The sequence below is a fragment of the Culex pipiens genome, chromosome 1, assembly GCF_016801865.2.
Source record: "Culex pipiens pallens isolate TS chromosome 1, TS_CPP_V2, whole genome shotgun sequence".
NCBI lineage: Eukaryota > Metazoa > Arthropoda > Insecta > Diptera > Culicidae > Culex > Culex pipiens.
In genome coordinates this window covers 100,346,219-100,361,221 of record NC_068937.1, presented here as the reverse complement: position 1 = coordinate 100,361,221, position 15,003 = coordinate 100,346,219, and the positions used below count along the sequence as shown (strand labels likewise).

General features: G+C 38.7%; 3 protein-coding genes across 4 annotated transcripts in view; 1 reads left to right on the top strand and 2 right to left on the bottom strand.

Annotated features, from left to right (window-relative positions):
* Nucleotides 1-8,637, bottom strand: part of LOC120426214 (mitochondrial pyruvate carrier 1) — a 10,436-nt gene extending 1,799 nt beyond the window's left edge. The window contains exons 1-3 of one of the 2 annotated variants that reach the window (XM_039590922.2): nt 8,514-8,637; nt 6,064-6,295; nt 5,608-5,805 (exon numbers count right to left, since the gene is read on the bottom strand). In XM_039590922.2, coding sequence (XP_039446856.1) covers nt 5,608-5,776 — 169 coding nt within the window. In that variant the 5' untranslated portion in view covers nt 5,777-5,805; nt 6,064-6,295; nt 8,514-8,637. Of the gene's footprint in view, nt 1-5,607; nt 5,806-5,893; nt 6,005-6,063; nt 6,296-8,513 lie in introns of those variants that run through there. The other variant, XM_039590923.2, reaches the window with a different exon arrangement.
* Nucleotides 1-15,003, top strand: part of LOC120426212 (zinc finger protein 570-like) — a 19,486-nt gene extending 4,483 nt beyond the window's left edge. Inside the window, exons 2-4 of the mRNA XM_039590920.2 lie at nt 13,047-13,416; nt 13,482-14,664; nt 14,724-15,003. Coding sequence (XP_039446854.1) covers nt 13,063-13,416; nt 13,482-14,664; nt 14,724-14,917 — 1,731 coding nt within the window. The 5' untranslated portion in view covers nt 13,047-13,062 and the 3' untranslated portion in view covers nt 14,918-15,003. The remainder of the gene's footprint in view (nt 1-13,046; nt 13,417-13,481; nt 14,665-14,723) is intronic.
* LOC120426213 (zinc finger protein 501-like) lies at nt 8,704-10,479 on the bottom strand. The gene is made up of 2 exons (XM_039590921.2): nt 9,003-10,479; nt 8,704-8,941 (listed from the first exon to the last, which is right to left on the bottom strand). The coding sequence occupies exons 1-2, from the start codon at nt 10,123-10,125 to the stop codon at nt 8,781-8,783; spliced, it is 1,284 nt and encodes a 427-aa protein (XP_039446855.1). The 5' UTR covers nt 10,126-10,479; the 3' UTR covers nt 8,704-8,780.

The following is a 15,003-nucleotide window of genomic DNA, read 5'->3' as shown; positions in this document are numbered from 1 at the left end:
TATTTTTATTTTTTTTTATTTTTTGATATGTTTTAGAGGACATCAAATGCCAACTTTTCAGAAATTTCCAGGTTGTGCAAAAAATCTTTGAGCGAGTTATGAATTTTTGAATCAATACTGATATTTTCAAAAAATCGAAAAATTGGTCGCAAAAATTTTTCAACTTCATTTTTCGATGTAAAATCAAATTTGCAATCAAAAAGTACTTTAGTGAAATTTTGATAAAGTGCACCGTTTTCAAGTTAAATCCATTTTTAGGTAACTTTTTTGAAAATAGTCGCAGTTTTTCATTTTTTTTAAATAAGTGCACATGTTTGCTCACTTTTGAAAAAAAATATTTTTGAAAAGCTGAGAAAATTTTCTATATTTTGCTTTTTGAACTTTGTTGATACGACCCTTAGTTGCTGAGTCTAACTAACTAACTCAAGACTAACATTTTAAAAGGGCGTAATATTGAATGTTTGGCCCTTTTGAAATGTTAGTCTTGGTTTAAAAATATTGAAAATATTTTTTTCGAAAAGATCGGAAAATTTCACGAATGTTTCATATTTTAACATTGAAAATCGGACCATTAGTTGCTGAGATATCGACATTAGAAAATGGTGTGTTGTTTGGGTGAGACTTAGAAAACATCAATTTTCCTGTTTTTAAACCTTTGCATGGCAATATCTCAGCAACTAAGGGTTGTATCAACAAAGTTCAAAAAAGCAAAATATAGAGAATTTTCTCAGCCTTTCAAAAATATTTTTTTCAAAAGTGGGCAAACATGTGCACTAATTTAAAAAAATGAAAAACTGCGACTATTTTCAAAAAAGTTACCTAAAAATGGATTTAACTTGAAAACGGTGCACTTTATCAAAATTTCACTAGAGTACTTTTTGATTGCAAATTCAATTTTACATCGAAAAATAAAGTTGAAAAATTTTTGCGACCAATATTTCGATTTTTTGAAAAAATCAGTATTGATTAAAAAATTCATAACTCGGTCAATGATTTTTTGCACAACCTGGAAATTTCTGAAAAGTTGGCATTTTATGTCCTCTAAAACATATCAAAAAATAAAAATAGTGTTTTTTTGCAAATCAAGTTTTAGTGACAAAAAGTTAAATAAAAAATCACCAATTTTTTTTTACCGTGCATAATTTTTTTCCAGTGTAGTCCGTATCCATACCTACAACTTTGCCGAAGACACCAGATTTTTGAATTTTCATACATCATTTTTGTATGGCCAGCTGCCAAATTTGTATGGAAAATTATATGGACAAACTAATGATGCAAAATGGCTTCTTTGGGCATACCGAAGGCACCAAAACAGTTTCAGTCGGATTAAAAAATACAAAAATTATAATATAAGAAAAAAGACCGATTTCGTAGAGAATTGCTCATACGTCGTTATGTATTTTTTATTATTGGATTGTTATTGTAATAACAAACTAATAAAATTTTAGTTATTCTTCGAACAAATCTTTGTTCTTATTTTTTGTTATTTTAACAACTAATCCGATCATCCCAATAATAGTTTGAAGTATTCTTCCATAGCAAGAAATGTTATTCCAAAGTTGTTCTGGCTTTCAATCAATATCAGACCAATAACAAATTATGTTATGATAACATAAATTGTTATTCAACTCTTATGCAAAAGTTGATTTTTCAAAAAAAAAAATCCACTACACTTTCTGTTATTTTAACAGTATTTGTTATTGAAATGGCATTTTATTGGGTCTCCTACGAAAGGCAGAATCTCAAAAGGCCGAATCCCGTAAGGCCGAAATTCAAAAGGCCAAATTACTCGAAAGGCAGAATTCTCATAAGGCCGAATCCCAAAAGGCCGAATGCTCAAAAGGCCGAATCTCATAAGGCAAACCGCGCCCAAAAAGGCGGAAACGCATTCCAAACTTCGTTTGTAATGCGTTTCCGCCTTTTTGGGCGCGGTTTGCTTTTATAATTTTTTTAAACCATAGTTTTATGTAATAAACCAGGGGTGCCCAACCTTTTGGCCCTGCGGGCCAGATCTGATTTTTCTGAAGCAGTGGCGGGCCGGAATTAATATTTGATAAAAGTTGAAAAAGTAAACACATTTTTCAATTTTCTTATGATTGGGGTCTTTTAAAGCAAATACATAAAAGAACTAGTGTTGCAAATATGATACCTTGATTTTAAAAATGAAAAACAAATATATTATTCAAAAATGTGCTTATTTGACTTATTTTAATTTTTGCTTGTTTAAAATTGTATCCAGGTTTTTAAGCGAAGATGGCGTTCGAATGGTGAACATCCGAATTGTCAAAATCGCGCAGTAGCACCAACATTAGAAAACAAATGTGGCTGTCATGCCATGGAACACTTTTTTCGGAATATTGGTACCACTGCGTGATTTTGACATTTCGGACGTTCACCATTTGAACGCCATCTTCGCTTAAAAACCTGGATAGATATTGTTTTTGACGATTGCAATTAAATACCTTGATATTTTTTTATAAAAAAAAAAATTCAAATTTCAATGATCGTTGCAATTTTTTGAAGTTTTTGTTACATTTTTCAATATTTTAAAAATATTTCCAGCGATCTATTTTCAATATGAATAATTTGATTTTTAAGCTTATTATCACTAAAAAGTTGTTCTGGAAAAATACATTAGTTTTGCTTACTTATTTATTAAAAAAAAAGAAATTAGAAAAAAAACTACAAATTGAAATTTACACAGTCAAAACTGAAAGAAATAACATTTATTCTCTTTTTGTAAATTTTAAGACAACAATCCAAGTTTTTTCATAAATTTCACAATTTTACGAAATGGATAATTTTGTTTTCCTGCACAATTTTTCAGTTAAAAAATATCAATATAAAAATTATAAGAATTAAATTCAAACATGAAGAATGTTCTTATAGTATGTCAAAATTTGATCTCAAGCTTATTTTTTTAATTCAGACAAAATTTTTATTTATTTAATACTTTATGAACAGCCTTAAGGGCCGGTCATAGAAATATTTTAAAAAGCCGTCGCGGGCCGGATGAAATGGCTTCACGGGCCGGATCCGGCCCGCGGGCCGGACGTTGGGCAGGCCTGTAATAAACATTGGTTTCGAAAAAAGAAGGCATAACTTTCTAGCATTGCTGCTAACTAAATATTAAAATATTCTATTTATTTGCCGCAAAAAAAAAAATTGAATTCATTTATGTACTTGGTGACAATGATCAAATTTCGGTTATCGTCACCATAATTCAATCAACAACAAGATAGAAACACTTTTGAAATGCTTTAATTCATTCTAATCTACTCATTTGTATGCATTGTAACAATATGATCGGTAAAGATAAACAGAATGTACTCATTATGTACTTATTTCGCTTAAATAAAAAAAAAGAACCCAGTTCATTAGTTTACTGTATCTTTGAACATCATGATCAATGAAAATCGTGAAAATATGAACAAAATTCTGAATTCCATAATCATTTTCATTTTATTACCGTCTGTTCGGGTACTGACACCGCGACCATTTAGCTTTGTTTTTTTATGTTTGTCTGTTTTTTAACTGGGCTACAGCCCAGTTATCGTGCGCTCAGTTAAACAACACCTAGTTACCGAACAAGTACTGTATATATTTTTTTAAAGTTTTGCGAAGATATTAAAAACTTCATATTTAGATTGAACATTTAGCTACTCTTTTCAATGATTTTTTTTGTGAGTTTTGAAACTAATATTTGAAAATGATGATCTTAACTTAAAGAATAAAAAAACTTGTTTCTTCTTTTACAACCACTAGATCATTTTGTACATTTTTGAGTCTTTCTAGAAAATTGAGAAGAATGTCAAAATAAACATTTTTGTTGTTGGAAAACGAATTTTGGTCAATTCTATCAAAAATTATGGACGCACAACGATTTAAAAATGCTCATTTACAAATTGAGATTAGATGAGTTAAGGGGTTACATACATGTAAATCGATAGAAAAGTCAGAGGCTGGTGTGAGCACAAACTTAACTTTATTTAAAATCTGTTTTCAGGGAATTAAAATATACATTTTCATCTATTATCAAAACAATTTTGAAGACATTTGGTTGTATCATTGCCGAGATATAGCTATTTGAAGTTAGCAGTTTAAAAAAACGGGTGCCACGATATCTCAACCCTGCTTTGCCCAAATCGGCTCAACATTTTGGTGAAGACTCTTTAAACCGGTCTTGTGTGCATGACGAAGGCCGATTTTCAAAAAACTTATTTAAAAAAAAGATAAAAATATTTTTGTGTTTTTCATATAAAAAATCGTCAGTTTTTGATTTTTGTATTTTTTTAAAAAGCAAAATTTCAAAATCGGGCTTCGTCATGCACACGGGATAGTTCCGTCAAACGTCAAAACCACTTGTCAAACTGATGTTGAAATTTCAACTGTTTGGTAGTTTGCCTGCATACATTTGGCTTTGTTTGCGAGTTTGGCAAACTGCCAAACACAAAAAAAGCGCGAGTTTGTTTGTTTGCTTGCCATAGTCTAATAGCTTCTTTAGTTATATCAGTTATATCGATTTCTGACCATGTTGTCCGGTTTTGCACCAAATTCTTGTTCAACTTTGGAATACATCCAAATTAACTTTTATAAAAACCAAAACTCCAATTTTTAACTCCATGTGGCCGATTTAACATCCCATTACTGTAGGGGAAGGTGGGGCAAGACGACCATATGGGGCAAGAGGAACAATCGCTCGTAAGGCCGTAATTTTTACAATTTTGATTATTTCCAGTATGAGGAATTGTTGCTAGCAATGCAATTAGCTGATTCTACTACCACATAACCGCCAAAACGACGTAAACGCCACGGGGCATAAGATTGAATGAAGTTTTTTCAAAACTATTGTTTCCTTATAATATTTGGAAAGTACAAAATAAGGCTTAGGGTTCGTTTTAAGGCTCATTTTATCAAAATGCTGTTTTTCATAGATCAGTAGTGTCCCTACCAACGACTTGCACCTATTATAAAGTATGATTTATGTTTTGGTTATTTTTGTAGAGAGCTTTTAAAAAATCTTGTTTAGGTGGGGCAAGTGTACCATATGGATTTTTAGTATGGAAAAAAATACGAATTGCTGCAGCAACATATTTTATTGTGAAAAAAATACATAAAAGTTCTTAAAAACTGATAAACAATTGTTTAAAAAATTGTCCATACACGATATAATAATATCATGAAAATTTACTATTTATCATCTAAGTAATATTTTTTTTTTCGTAAAAACGGTCAAATTTTTAGTAAAATATTTTTTAATTTAAAAATGAAAGAAACGTTTCAAATACATCCTAATCTAATGTATCTAAGTGATAATAGTTCAATTGTTAGTAAATTAGCATGTTTTTTCATGCATTGTTCCTCTTGCCCCAACGGGTTGTTCGTCTTGCCCCACTAGTTGAGTAGAACGTACGAAAAATCAAAAATTTTAAAATCAATTTTTTACATTAAAAAACAGTTTTTGTTAAAAACTTGTTCTATCAAAGTCTCATTCAAGACCTGGAATAAGATGATTCAAAAAAATCCGACAGATTTTTTAACGTTTTTAATGGGTTATAACGAGTATTTCCTTAGCTTGTTACACTTGCCCCACTTTCCCCTACTCACCCGTGGTCATCGTGCCGGAAATAATCTTAGGATCTTTCTTAATATCCGCGAGCGCCGCTATCGGGATGCCCCAGTTCGCGACCGGTCCCCAGAAGTGCGTACTCATCAGGTACTCCCGGAACTCCTTGCTCTTGAGGCTGTCGATCAGCTTCCGTCCGAGGGCTGCCATTCTGCGGCTGGGATTGTTTACAGCTGGGGCTAAAAACAAATCGTTTGAATAAGATAAGAAATTGAACTTGTTGTTTTTGTTGGTCTAAACCAGCGTGGTTTAGGACTAGAAAGTAACTTTCTACGGCTTCGCACGGAGATGCTTATCAACGCGCACAGGTTTGCTGGAAAGTGATCGGACGACCCCGCAGAATTATGTAATTTCAACCAATTGACTTCTATTAATATGATTAGCATTTGTGACGTGCTTTTGCACCTTATTTTGGGCAAACAAATTCTTAAACTTACCAGAGAAGGTAAAAACGTTAAACTGCTACGCTAGCTGCTACCCTTGATTCCGATTGGAAGGGGCTCGAGGACCGTGGGGTTCGGAGTTCCGTTAACGGGGACCAGGATTGGGAAGGATCACACAGCTGTGGTTAACGCACGACTTCGATTGGGTTCGTTCTTTGCCTTCTCTCGTCGGTGTGTGTAGTGTGGCCTTGGTTGGCTGTTAAATACGTAATCGTGCAGCTTTTGGCTGCGGCAAAAGGTAAATAAATAAATCATATTTCAATTCACAGTGACAAACGGCTGACAGTTACAAACGTCAGACAGACACCTTCAATACGCAAAGTAGGAAAAAGTTTTTGTTGAAATAGTTCAGATAGTTTGTAAAACAGACACATTTCTTGTCGAAGCACTGAGGTGCTACTGTAAAACAGTAAGGTTTTACGCCGACTCGATTTTGAGGTTAGACTAACGTCATTATTTGCATGGATTGAGCACAGCTCGATGCTGTCTAAGGTTAATTGTTAAAATTTCCAAACCGAATTTTTGTTTTTTTTTGAATATTTTTACTGAAGAGATCAGAAAATTTCGCAGAGTTTCATTTTTTGACATTGAAAATCATTCCAATACTTTTCGAGATATCGTAGGTTGAAAATTGCTGGCTAATTTTGCGCTGATACTTAGAAAAAATCAATTTCCTCTATTCGAATTCTTTGTAAGGCTGCATCTCAGAAACTAATTGCCCGATTTTCAATGTTTCAGAGAGAAAATTGTAAGAAATTTTCTCAGCTTTTCAAAAAAAAACTTTTCGGGGTGCTTTTCTTTCAAGAAGTATTTTTAAAATGCTAAAAACGTAAAGAAATCGAAAATGTCTATTACTTGAAAACGATACATTTTATTAAAAAAAAAGTAGAGTACTTGTCCAATTTTTCGATATTTTCCAAGAAACTCGATTTCTTTCAAAAAATCAGATTTCCTAAACCAGATCTTGCTCCATCACGCACTATGGCTCAGAAGATGTCAAGCTTACTTTTTCAAAACAACCAATGCGCCACAGAAAAATGCAAAATCGTAGAGAACTACTCAATACAAATATTCACAAATTCCAAAAATACTTTAGTTCAAAATAATTGTCAGCACCAAAAAAAAAAAAGACTTTCTTAATTTAAGATTTGAAAAATATAAATTCTCATTAATCCTGAAATTCAAAAGCTTTAAAATTAGAAACTGGTTTTCAAAATGCGCCGGCGCTTAGGAGAGTTTAATAATTTAAGAATTTATGATTTTAAGAATTTAGGAATTTAAGAATTTAAGAATTTAAGAATTTAAGAATTTAAGAATTTAAGAATTTAAGAATTTAAGAATTTAAGAATTTAAGAATTTAAGAATTTAAGAATTTAAGAATTTAAGAATTTAAGAATTTAAGAATTTAAGAATTTAAGAATTTAAGAATTTAAGAATTTAAGAATTTAAGAATTTAAGAATTTAAAAATTTAAGAATTTGAGAATTTGAGAATTTGAGAATTTAAGAATTTAAGAATTTAAGAATTTAGGAATTTAGGAATTTAGGAATTTAGGAATTTAGGAATTTAAGAATTTAAGAAGACCGGCCCGTGGCTTAATGGCTACGGCTCCCGCCTCATAAACGGAAGGTTCCGGGTTCGATTCCCGACCGGTCTCCTTCAAATTATTCGACTATAATTGAACTTTGAATCTGAACTAAAAAAAACGCATGAAATCAGGTGGGATTCGAGCTCACACCTTTGGATTGGTAGTCAGATGCTCTAGCCACTCGGCCACCGAGGGGTTGACACCCCTTGAGTGAATGTAGTGGTGAAATAATGTCACAAGGTCATTTACAATATAATATAACAATCCCTTCCCTAACGATTCCCCTACACACACCATACACCATATTCTATAAATAACTCGAAGTGGTTGGTACGGTATGTCCCCACTTCTTCTTCTTCCTCTGATGATTCCATGAAATGTGGGTTCCGTTCATAGAATCTGTCTCTTGCGGTTAATGCATCGCAGTAGGCCGGGCCGCTTTAGTGAGTGTAATACATTTCGGGGGTTCTCGAAAGTACTGCAATAATTAATAATGACAAGAAAGAACTTGAGGCGTAATCTAACCATAAGTTCTTCCCGGATGCTTTCTTCGGACTGGCTGCACTTGTGTTCGAATAGATTAGATTAGATTAGATTAAGAATTTATGATTTTAAGAATTTAAGAATTTAAGAATTTAAGAATTTAAGAATTTAAGAATTTAAGAATTTAAGAATTTAAGAATTTAAGAATTTAAGAATTTAAGAATTTAGGAATTTAAGTCAAGTCTTGAAAGACTTTTTCAAGACTCACGAAAAAAACACGAAAGAAATTTTTGGTCTGGTCGAGGTACTTCACCTAGCGGTCAACTGACACAGTACAATGCTTCCGCTGGCAACGATTTGGACACGGATCCCACCTTTCCACCGAAACGCGTCAAGTGTGGTGACAGTGGTGCACTGCACGATAGAACCTTTAGGCGCTGAATAAGCGGAGAAACCAGCAACACATCAGCCTTCTTAGACCTCTTCCTGATAATTACCCTTCTTTGATAAAGAATTAAGTTTCTCTTCGCTGTGCCACCCGAGCTACGATGCTAAACACAACTGCAGAGTTCTAGGACTTTTTATCCAAATGATTTCAACTTTATTGACATTCGATATCGACGCCACTTCAGTTTCGTTCATCAAACACCGCGCTTGAGTACGCTATCGGTTCCTTCTTCTTCCCTCTGTTCACCTCCATGTTGCTTCTCCATGTGCTGCCGTAGTTTGACCTTTATCGCGAAACCCTGATTACAGACGACACACTGGTACGCTTTGGCTCCGGTGTGGACACTCTGGTGGGCTGCAAGGTTTTGGAGTATTTTTTTTTTGTTAGGTTTTGGGTTTGATTAAATAAAACTTACTTTTCAAGTGCGTTGAACACCGGAACGTGCGCTCACAAAGATCGCACTTGTACGGTTTAAGGCCGGCGTGAACGAGCCGATGGTACCGGAGCGATTTGCGGGTCTTGAAGGCGACCGGACATTGCTCGCACGCGAACGCTTTCTCCTTGTGGGTGGCCATGTGGGCGAGGAGTATGGCATTTGACTTGTACTTGTTGCCACAAACGGTGCACAACAGGTTCGAATCGCGATGGCAAACTCTGTGAGCGATGAGAGATTGCTGGCTCGGGAACTGTTTGGAGCAAACTTCGCACCGGATCGCCTTGGGCTCGTTCTGCTGGTCTTCCCGGTGCTCCGTATTCACGTGCATTCGCCGAATAAAGTCTGTTTTGAACAGTTTGCCGCACAGCTCGCACGGAATTGTCGCTTCCTCCACGTGAACCGCAGCGTGCTGCTGCAGGTGCGTCTTTTGGGCGAACTGTCGGCCACATTCTTGGCAGGCAAACCGTTTCAGCCCGAGGTGGACTGATTTGTGGTGTCGCCAAAGATTGGTCTGGCACTTGAACCCAGCCGAACAGGTTGGGCAGAAGAAGCTGGGCTCGATTCGGTGCGAGTTCATGTGCACTTCCAGCTCAGTCTTGCGTTTGAAGGCTCGGTCGCATTGCTGGCAAGGGAAGCGGTTCTTCCCGTGGGATTTGACGTGGGCAAACAGATCCACGCGTTTCTCGAACGTTGCCGGGCAAGCTGTGCACGTGTACTCAGAGTGATCTTCGGCGGCCTGATTCTGTCCTGCAGGTTCATCTCTGGCCTCAACCATCGGTTCCTCCTGCATCTCTTCCTCCTCCCTTTTCACCACAAGAGTTTCCACAAACAAACTCTTCCGTCGGTTCTCCGCCTTAACGCAAGCCTGTACAAACTCGTACGCCTCATTCAACCGCGCCAGACAACTTTCGCAAAGCCACGGAGCCGTCGCGTCAATCTCAATCGAGGTTAGCGAGCTAAACTTCCGGCCATGTTCAGCGTTTTCCTCGAGCGTCAAATCGTGCAACGTGCCTTCCAGCGCGCAGATTCGGCAAACCGTTTCCAACTTTATCGTTGGTTCATCCACCGAAACAAACGAGATCTCCAGCTTACTTTTCAACATCTCCTCCAGCCTCTGCTCCACAATTCCAAGCGACGTCCCGCTCCGGATTGTCGGAACGGCCCCCTCCCGCAGCGTGTGCCGTCGGCCCGGTTCCGAAACGCGCTTGCCACCGCCCCGGAAGCACTCCTACTCGAAGTGGTCCGAGCAGATTGACCGGTTCCAGCCATCCCTGGGACCGTTATGCTCGCCGCCGGATTCTGCGCAAAAGTCCTCCCAGGCTTGGCGCTGCACTGGTTCCGTTGGAAACAGGTGGAAACCCACCGGAAGCTCGTTGCGGACGGCCTGTCCGCGGCGAAGGCCGCAGACCGCGCAGAATGTCATTTTTGTTTTAGAGGGTTTTGAATTTTTTAAATTGACTTTTTTTAGTCGATTGCATGGGAAAGTTTGTTTATGTTTTGATCTGAGAAATATTTCAAATCCTTGCGACCAAACGGCATCAGGACGCAGCCAACGCCGTATCGAGAAATAAAAGAGAGAGATGTGAGCCGGTAACTAGCTAAAATTTTTTAAATTTCTTAAATTTTCTGAAGTTTTTTTTTAAATAAATTAAAAAATTTGAAATTCCTTAAATTAAAAAAAAATATTTTTTGAAATTTTTTAAATTTAACATAAACTTTGAAAAATATTTGCAACGGCCTTTTTTGAAAATTTATAAAGAAATTAATTTAGATTTTTGTTTTTTTTTTCAAATAAAAAAAATCAACTTAGATATATTTTTTTAAATATTCCGTTTAAACAAAAAAATATTCAAAAAAATGGTATTACAAATTACGATCGTAATTTGACGATGGTAGATCGAGATTTGTCGATGGTAAGTCGTAATCTTACTATCGAGAAAATTATACAGTCGAATTAAAAGTTAAAACTTTTAAATCAGTTAGCAATGATATTTTCAAAAGCTGTAGCAGTAAAATTTTTCATTTTCAAAACAAGAAAAAAACTTTTAATGTCTTTAATGTTGACAAATATTGACCTCCTTTTATTTCAAGAGTAAGTTACTTTTGTCACTACAGTAATATTTTTTGTGTGTGTGTGAAAAACTAGCTGATGAAACATTTGGAGCGATTGTAACTTGCTGTTCATCATAGCGCTGGAGAGGCTGGAGACCTTCATATTTCGATGGACCTTTCTTCAAAACGAGATTCCGGCGATGGCCTGATATGAGCTACCGAACAACATTGGCAATATGGCGTCGTTTGTTTACAAACATGGGATTGTTTGTGGACGAACCGAAAAAAAATACTTTTTTGTAAAAAATTCTATAACCATTGCGCAATAACATTAAGTCTTACAAAAAAGACAAAATTTCGTTAAATTCTAGACCAGAATTTGTTTTATTATTATTTTTCAATTCAAACTCCTTTTATCGACATTTTGACCAAGATTGCACATCAAATCATCGTGCCTTTAGTTTATCTTCAGTTTTCACTTCGATTCGATGTAGATTCGTGTTCAAATTTTGAAATTTAGCATAAATTAAAATAAGTTGCAAAATTCCCAACTTCAGCCATGTGCAACAATTTTCACATCACCCATGTGTGACCGAGCCACGTAGCCCAGTGGTAACGCTTCCGCCTCGTAAGCGGTAGATCGGGGTTCAAATCCCGGCTCGGACCAACACAACTGGTGATCTTTTCCCTTCTGGAATCGATTGCTTAGTAAAGGGAAGGTAGTGTATCGTCACAAACTGGACCCTTATCACGACACCTTAGGGAGGCGACCTATGGAATGTTAACATTAACCTTAACATGTTAACATTAAGTTGAGAATGAAACTGCCACTGAATCCGCTTTGTAAATGCCGGCCCCGATACTCTTCACGGGTGTTCCCCTCAGGAACTGGGAAAGATTTACTTTTACATGCGGGAAACCGATAATGGGGTATTTCATGCGTTCCAAACTGTCAAAATTCCAAAACGTCATTGCCAATCTTCGGTTCGCTGCTTTTGTTCGTGTTTGAAGTTTCGGGCCGAGACTCTGCCCAAACCACTAAACAGTAAGGGAGCGTTCTTTTATTATGTAACGCAAAAAATCGGATTTTCAGACCCCCTCCACCCCCCAGTCACGAAATATTCTAGCAGAGCTGGTTCTGCCAGAATCCTGCTAGAACGGTGGAACATTTTTGCTAGAATGCTGTATTTAAGAATATCCAGCTCTGTGAGAACTCTGCTAGAATCCTGATAGAACGTCGTGACTGGGCCACCTCGTAGCAAAATTTCCATCGAGAAATTAAAAGTGAGAGTGTGTGCAACATGGAGTTAAACTTTCTGTGCAGATTACCATGGCTCTTTGAAAAGTTTAACTCCATGTTGCACGCACACACTCTCACTTTTAATTTCTCGATACAATTAAAAAAAAAAATGTGGAGCGTAACACGGCCTTCGACCCCCCCCCTCCCCCCAATCTGCGTTACGTAATAAAAGAACGATCCCAGTAAGGTAAACTAGGGACCTACATAGGGAAATGAAATGTTCTGGGAGAAATTTCAAACACCCAAAGTCATTCAAATTTAAGGTTGAAATACTTATAGTTTTTCTTTGGTGCTGGCACTTTTCGATTGGAACCCTGAGAGTCATGGCTTTCTACCTAAGGTACTCGCGATTGAGTGTGTAGTAGTGCGGTTGTCAAAATCGCTATCTCTGACTCTCTCACTCCACTGACATTGACATTGTTTATGTTTTGGTTTTCCTGGCACGGTCCTTTGTTCTTTTGTTATTGTTTTGGTTTTAGTGGCACGGAGTCATGCACTCACACTAATGCAAAGCAAGATGACGAGTACCTTTGATATACAGCCTTGCCTGAGAGTGACATTTCGCCTCTCCATATAGGCTCTCTAAGGTAAACGACTTTTGTATGATTTTGCGATTCTGTTGTGATCCGGGTTTTGACGTTTCTAAAAAAAATAAACAATACTCTTCCCAGTCTTAAATTTCCAACAATGTCCACCTGCGTGATCTGCGGCCTTACCATGTACCAGGCCCGGCGTTGCAAGCTTTCCGTGGGCTTCCACAAGTTCCCAACGGAACCGGTGCAGCGCCAGGCCTGGGTGGAATTTTGCGCTGGTGGCGGCGGTGCCCTGGACGATTCCACCAAAGTGCACGGATCGATTTGCTCGGACCACTTCGAGGAGGAGTGCTTCCGGGGTGGCGGCAAGCGCATTTCGGAACCGGGCAAGCGCCATGTGCTCAAGGACGGGGCCGTTCCGACAATCTGGGAGGGAGCTTTGCAGCGGAAATTGGAGCGGCAGGTGGCCAGAATGCAGCAGCGTATCGAGCAAAAGGCGACGGTTGAGGTTAGTGGCGGCCACCAATTTTGGTGTTTGGTTATCGTTGCAAGGATCTTTTTTTTTCGTTTCAGGCTCATAACAAGCTTCAGCCGATGATGGTGAAGGCGGAAAAGGTTTGCCGAATCTGCGCGTTTGAAGACACGTTGCACGATTTGACGCTCGAGGAAAACGCTGAACATGGGCGGAAGTTTAGCTCGCTGACCGCGATCGAGATCGATGCGACGGCTCCGTGGCTTTGCGAAGGTTGTTTGGCGCGGTTGAATGAGGCGTACGACTTTGTGCAGGCCTGCGTTGAGGCGGAGAACCGCCGGAAGAGTTTGCCCTTGATGGAAATGCTTGGGGTGAAGCAGGAAGGTGAGGAGGTGCAGGAGTGCTGGGAAGAACCGATGATTGAGTACAGGGAGGATCGTGCGGAACCGACCAACGGACAAGACGAGGAAGAGGAGAAGGAAGAAGAAGTTGATTGTGAAGATGATGACAGCTTCGAAAGCGAACCGGTACCGGAACCGGAAGGACCCAAAGTGTTCACGTGCACAGCGTGTCCGGCGACGTTCGAGAAAAAATTTGATCTGTTCGCCCACGTCAAGATCCACGGCAAGGCGCGCTTCCCGTGCAAACAATGCGATCGTACCTTCGCCCGGCGAACGCACCTGGCGGAACACATGCTCTCGCACAAAGCCGAGCCCACCTTCTTCTGCAAGCTCTGCCCGGTTGGGTTCAAAAACCAAACCAACTTGCGTCGACACGAGAAAAATGTCCACCTCGGGTTGAAGCCGTTCGCCTGCGAGGAATGTGGCAAATGTTTTGCCCAAAAAGTACAACTCCACCAGCACCTCGAAGTTCACCTGGAGCAAGCGACCATTCCGTGCGGCCTTTGCGACATGAAGTTCAAAACCGAATTCCGGCGACGAGTGCATCAGAGAACACTGCACAAAAATAACAAACCGCTGACGGCCCTAGAGTGCGACGTTTGCTCCAAACAGTTCCTCACCAAATCGTCGCTGGCGATGCACAAAGGTGTCCACCTCGAGCCGAACCTGCTGTGCACCATTTGCGGCAAAAAGTACAAAACGTCCAGCTTGCTATCGGCCCACATGACCATCCACAAGCCGAGGTCGTTCTCGTGCGAGCTCTGTCCGAGCATGTTCAAGACCAAGAAAACGCTCCAGTACCACCAGCGAGTTCACTCCGGCCTCAAGCCGTACCAGTGCAAGCTGTGCGACCGCACGTTCCGCACCGGGACTCATCTCAAGTGTAAGGCACAACTCGAAATTTCCGGTTCCTCGTTAAATTAATCATTTCCTCCCCCGCAGCTCACCACACAAGTGTCCACTCGGCCGAGAAAGCGCACGAGTGTCACGTCTGTCAGAAGCGGTTTGCGCTCAAGGGTAACCTGCGGTTGCACATGAAGGTTCATGCTGGCGGTGGCGGCATCGGCGGACAGCGGAAGGAAGGTGAAGGTGGGGGAACGACGGAAGTTGCTCCTTGGATGTTCGAATCGGTTTGAAGTTTGGAATTTTGGAAAGATTGGTTTGAATTTTGGAAAGTTAAATGTTGATTACAAAATAAGAATACAATAAAGTTGTTACTTTT

Coding starts and splice junctions, on each gene's coding strand:
- LOC120426213 (XM_039590921.2), bottom strand. CDS start 10,125: ATGTTGAAAAGTAAGCTGGAGATCTCGTTTGTTTCGGTGGATGAACCA. Junction 8,942..9,002: donor GTGTTCAACGCACTTGAAAA/GTAAGTTTTATT, acceptor AAAACCTTGCAG/CCCACCAGAGTGTCCACACC.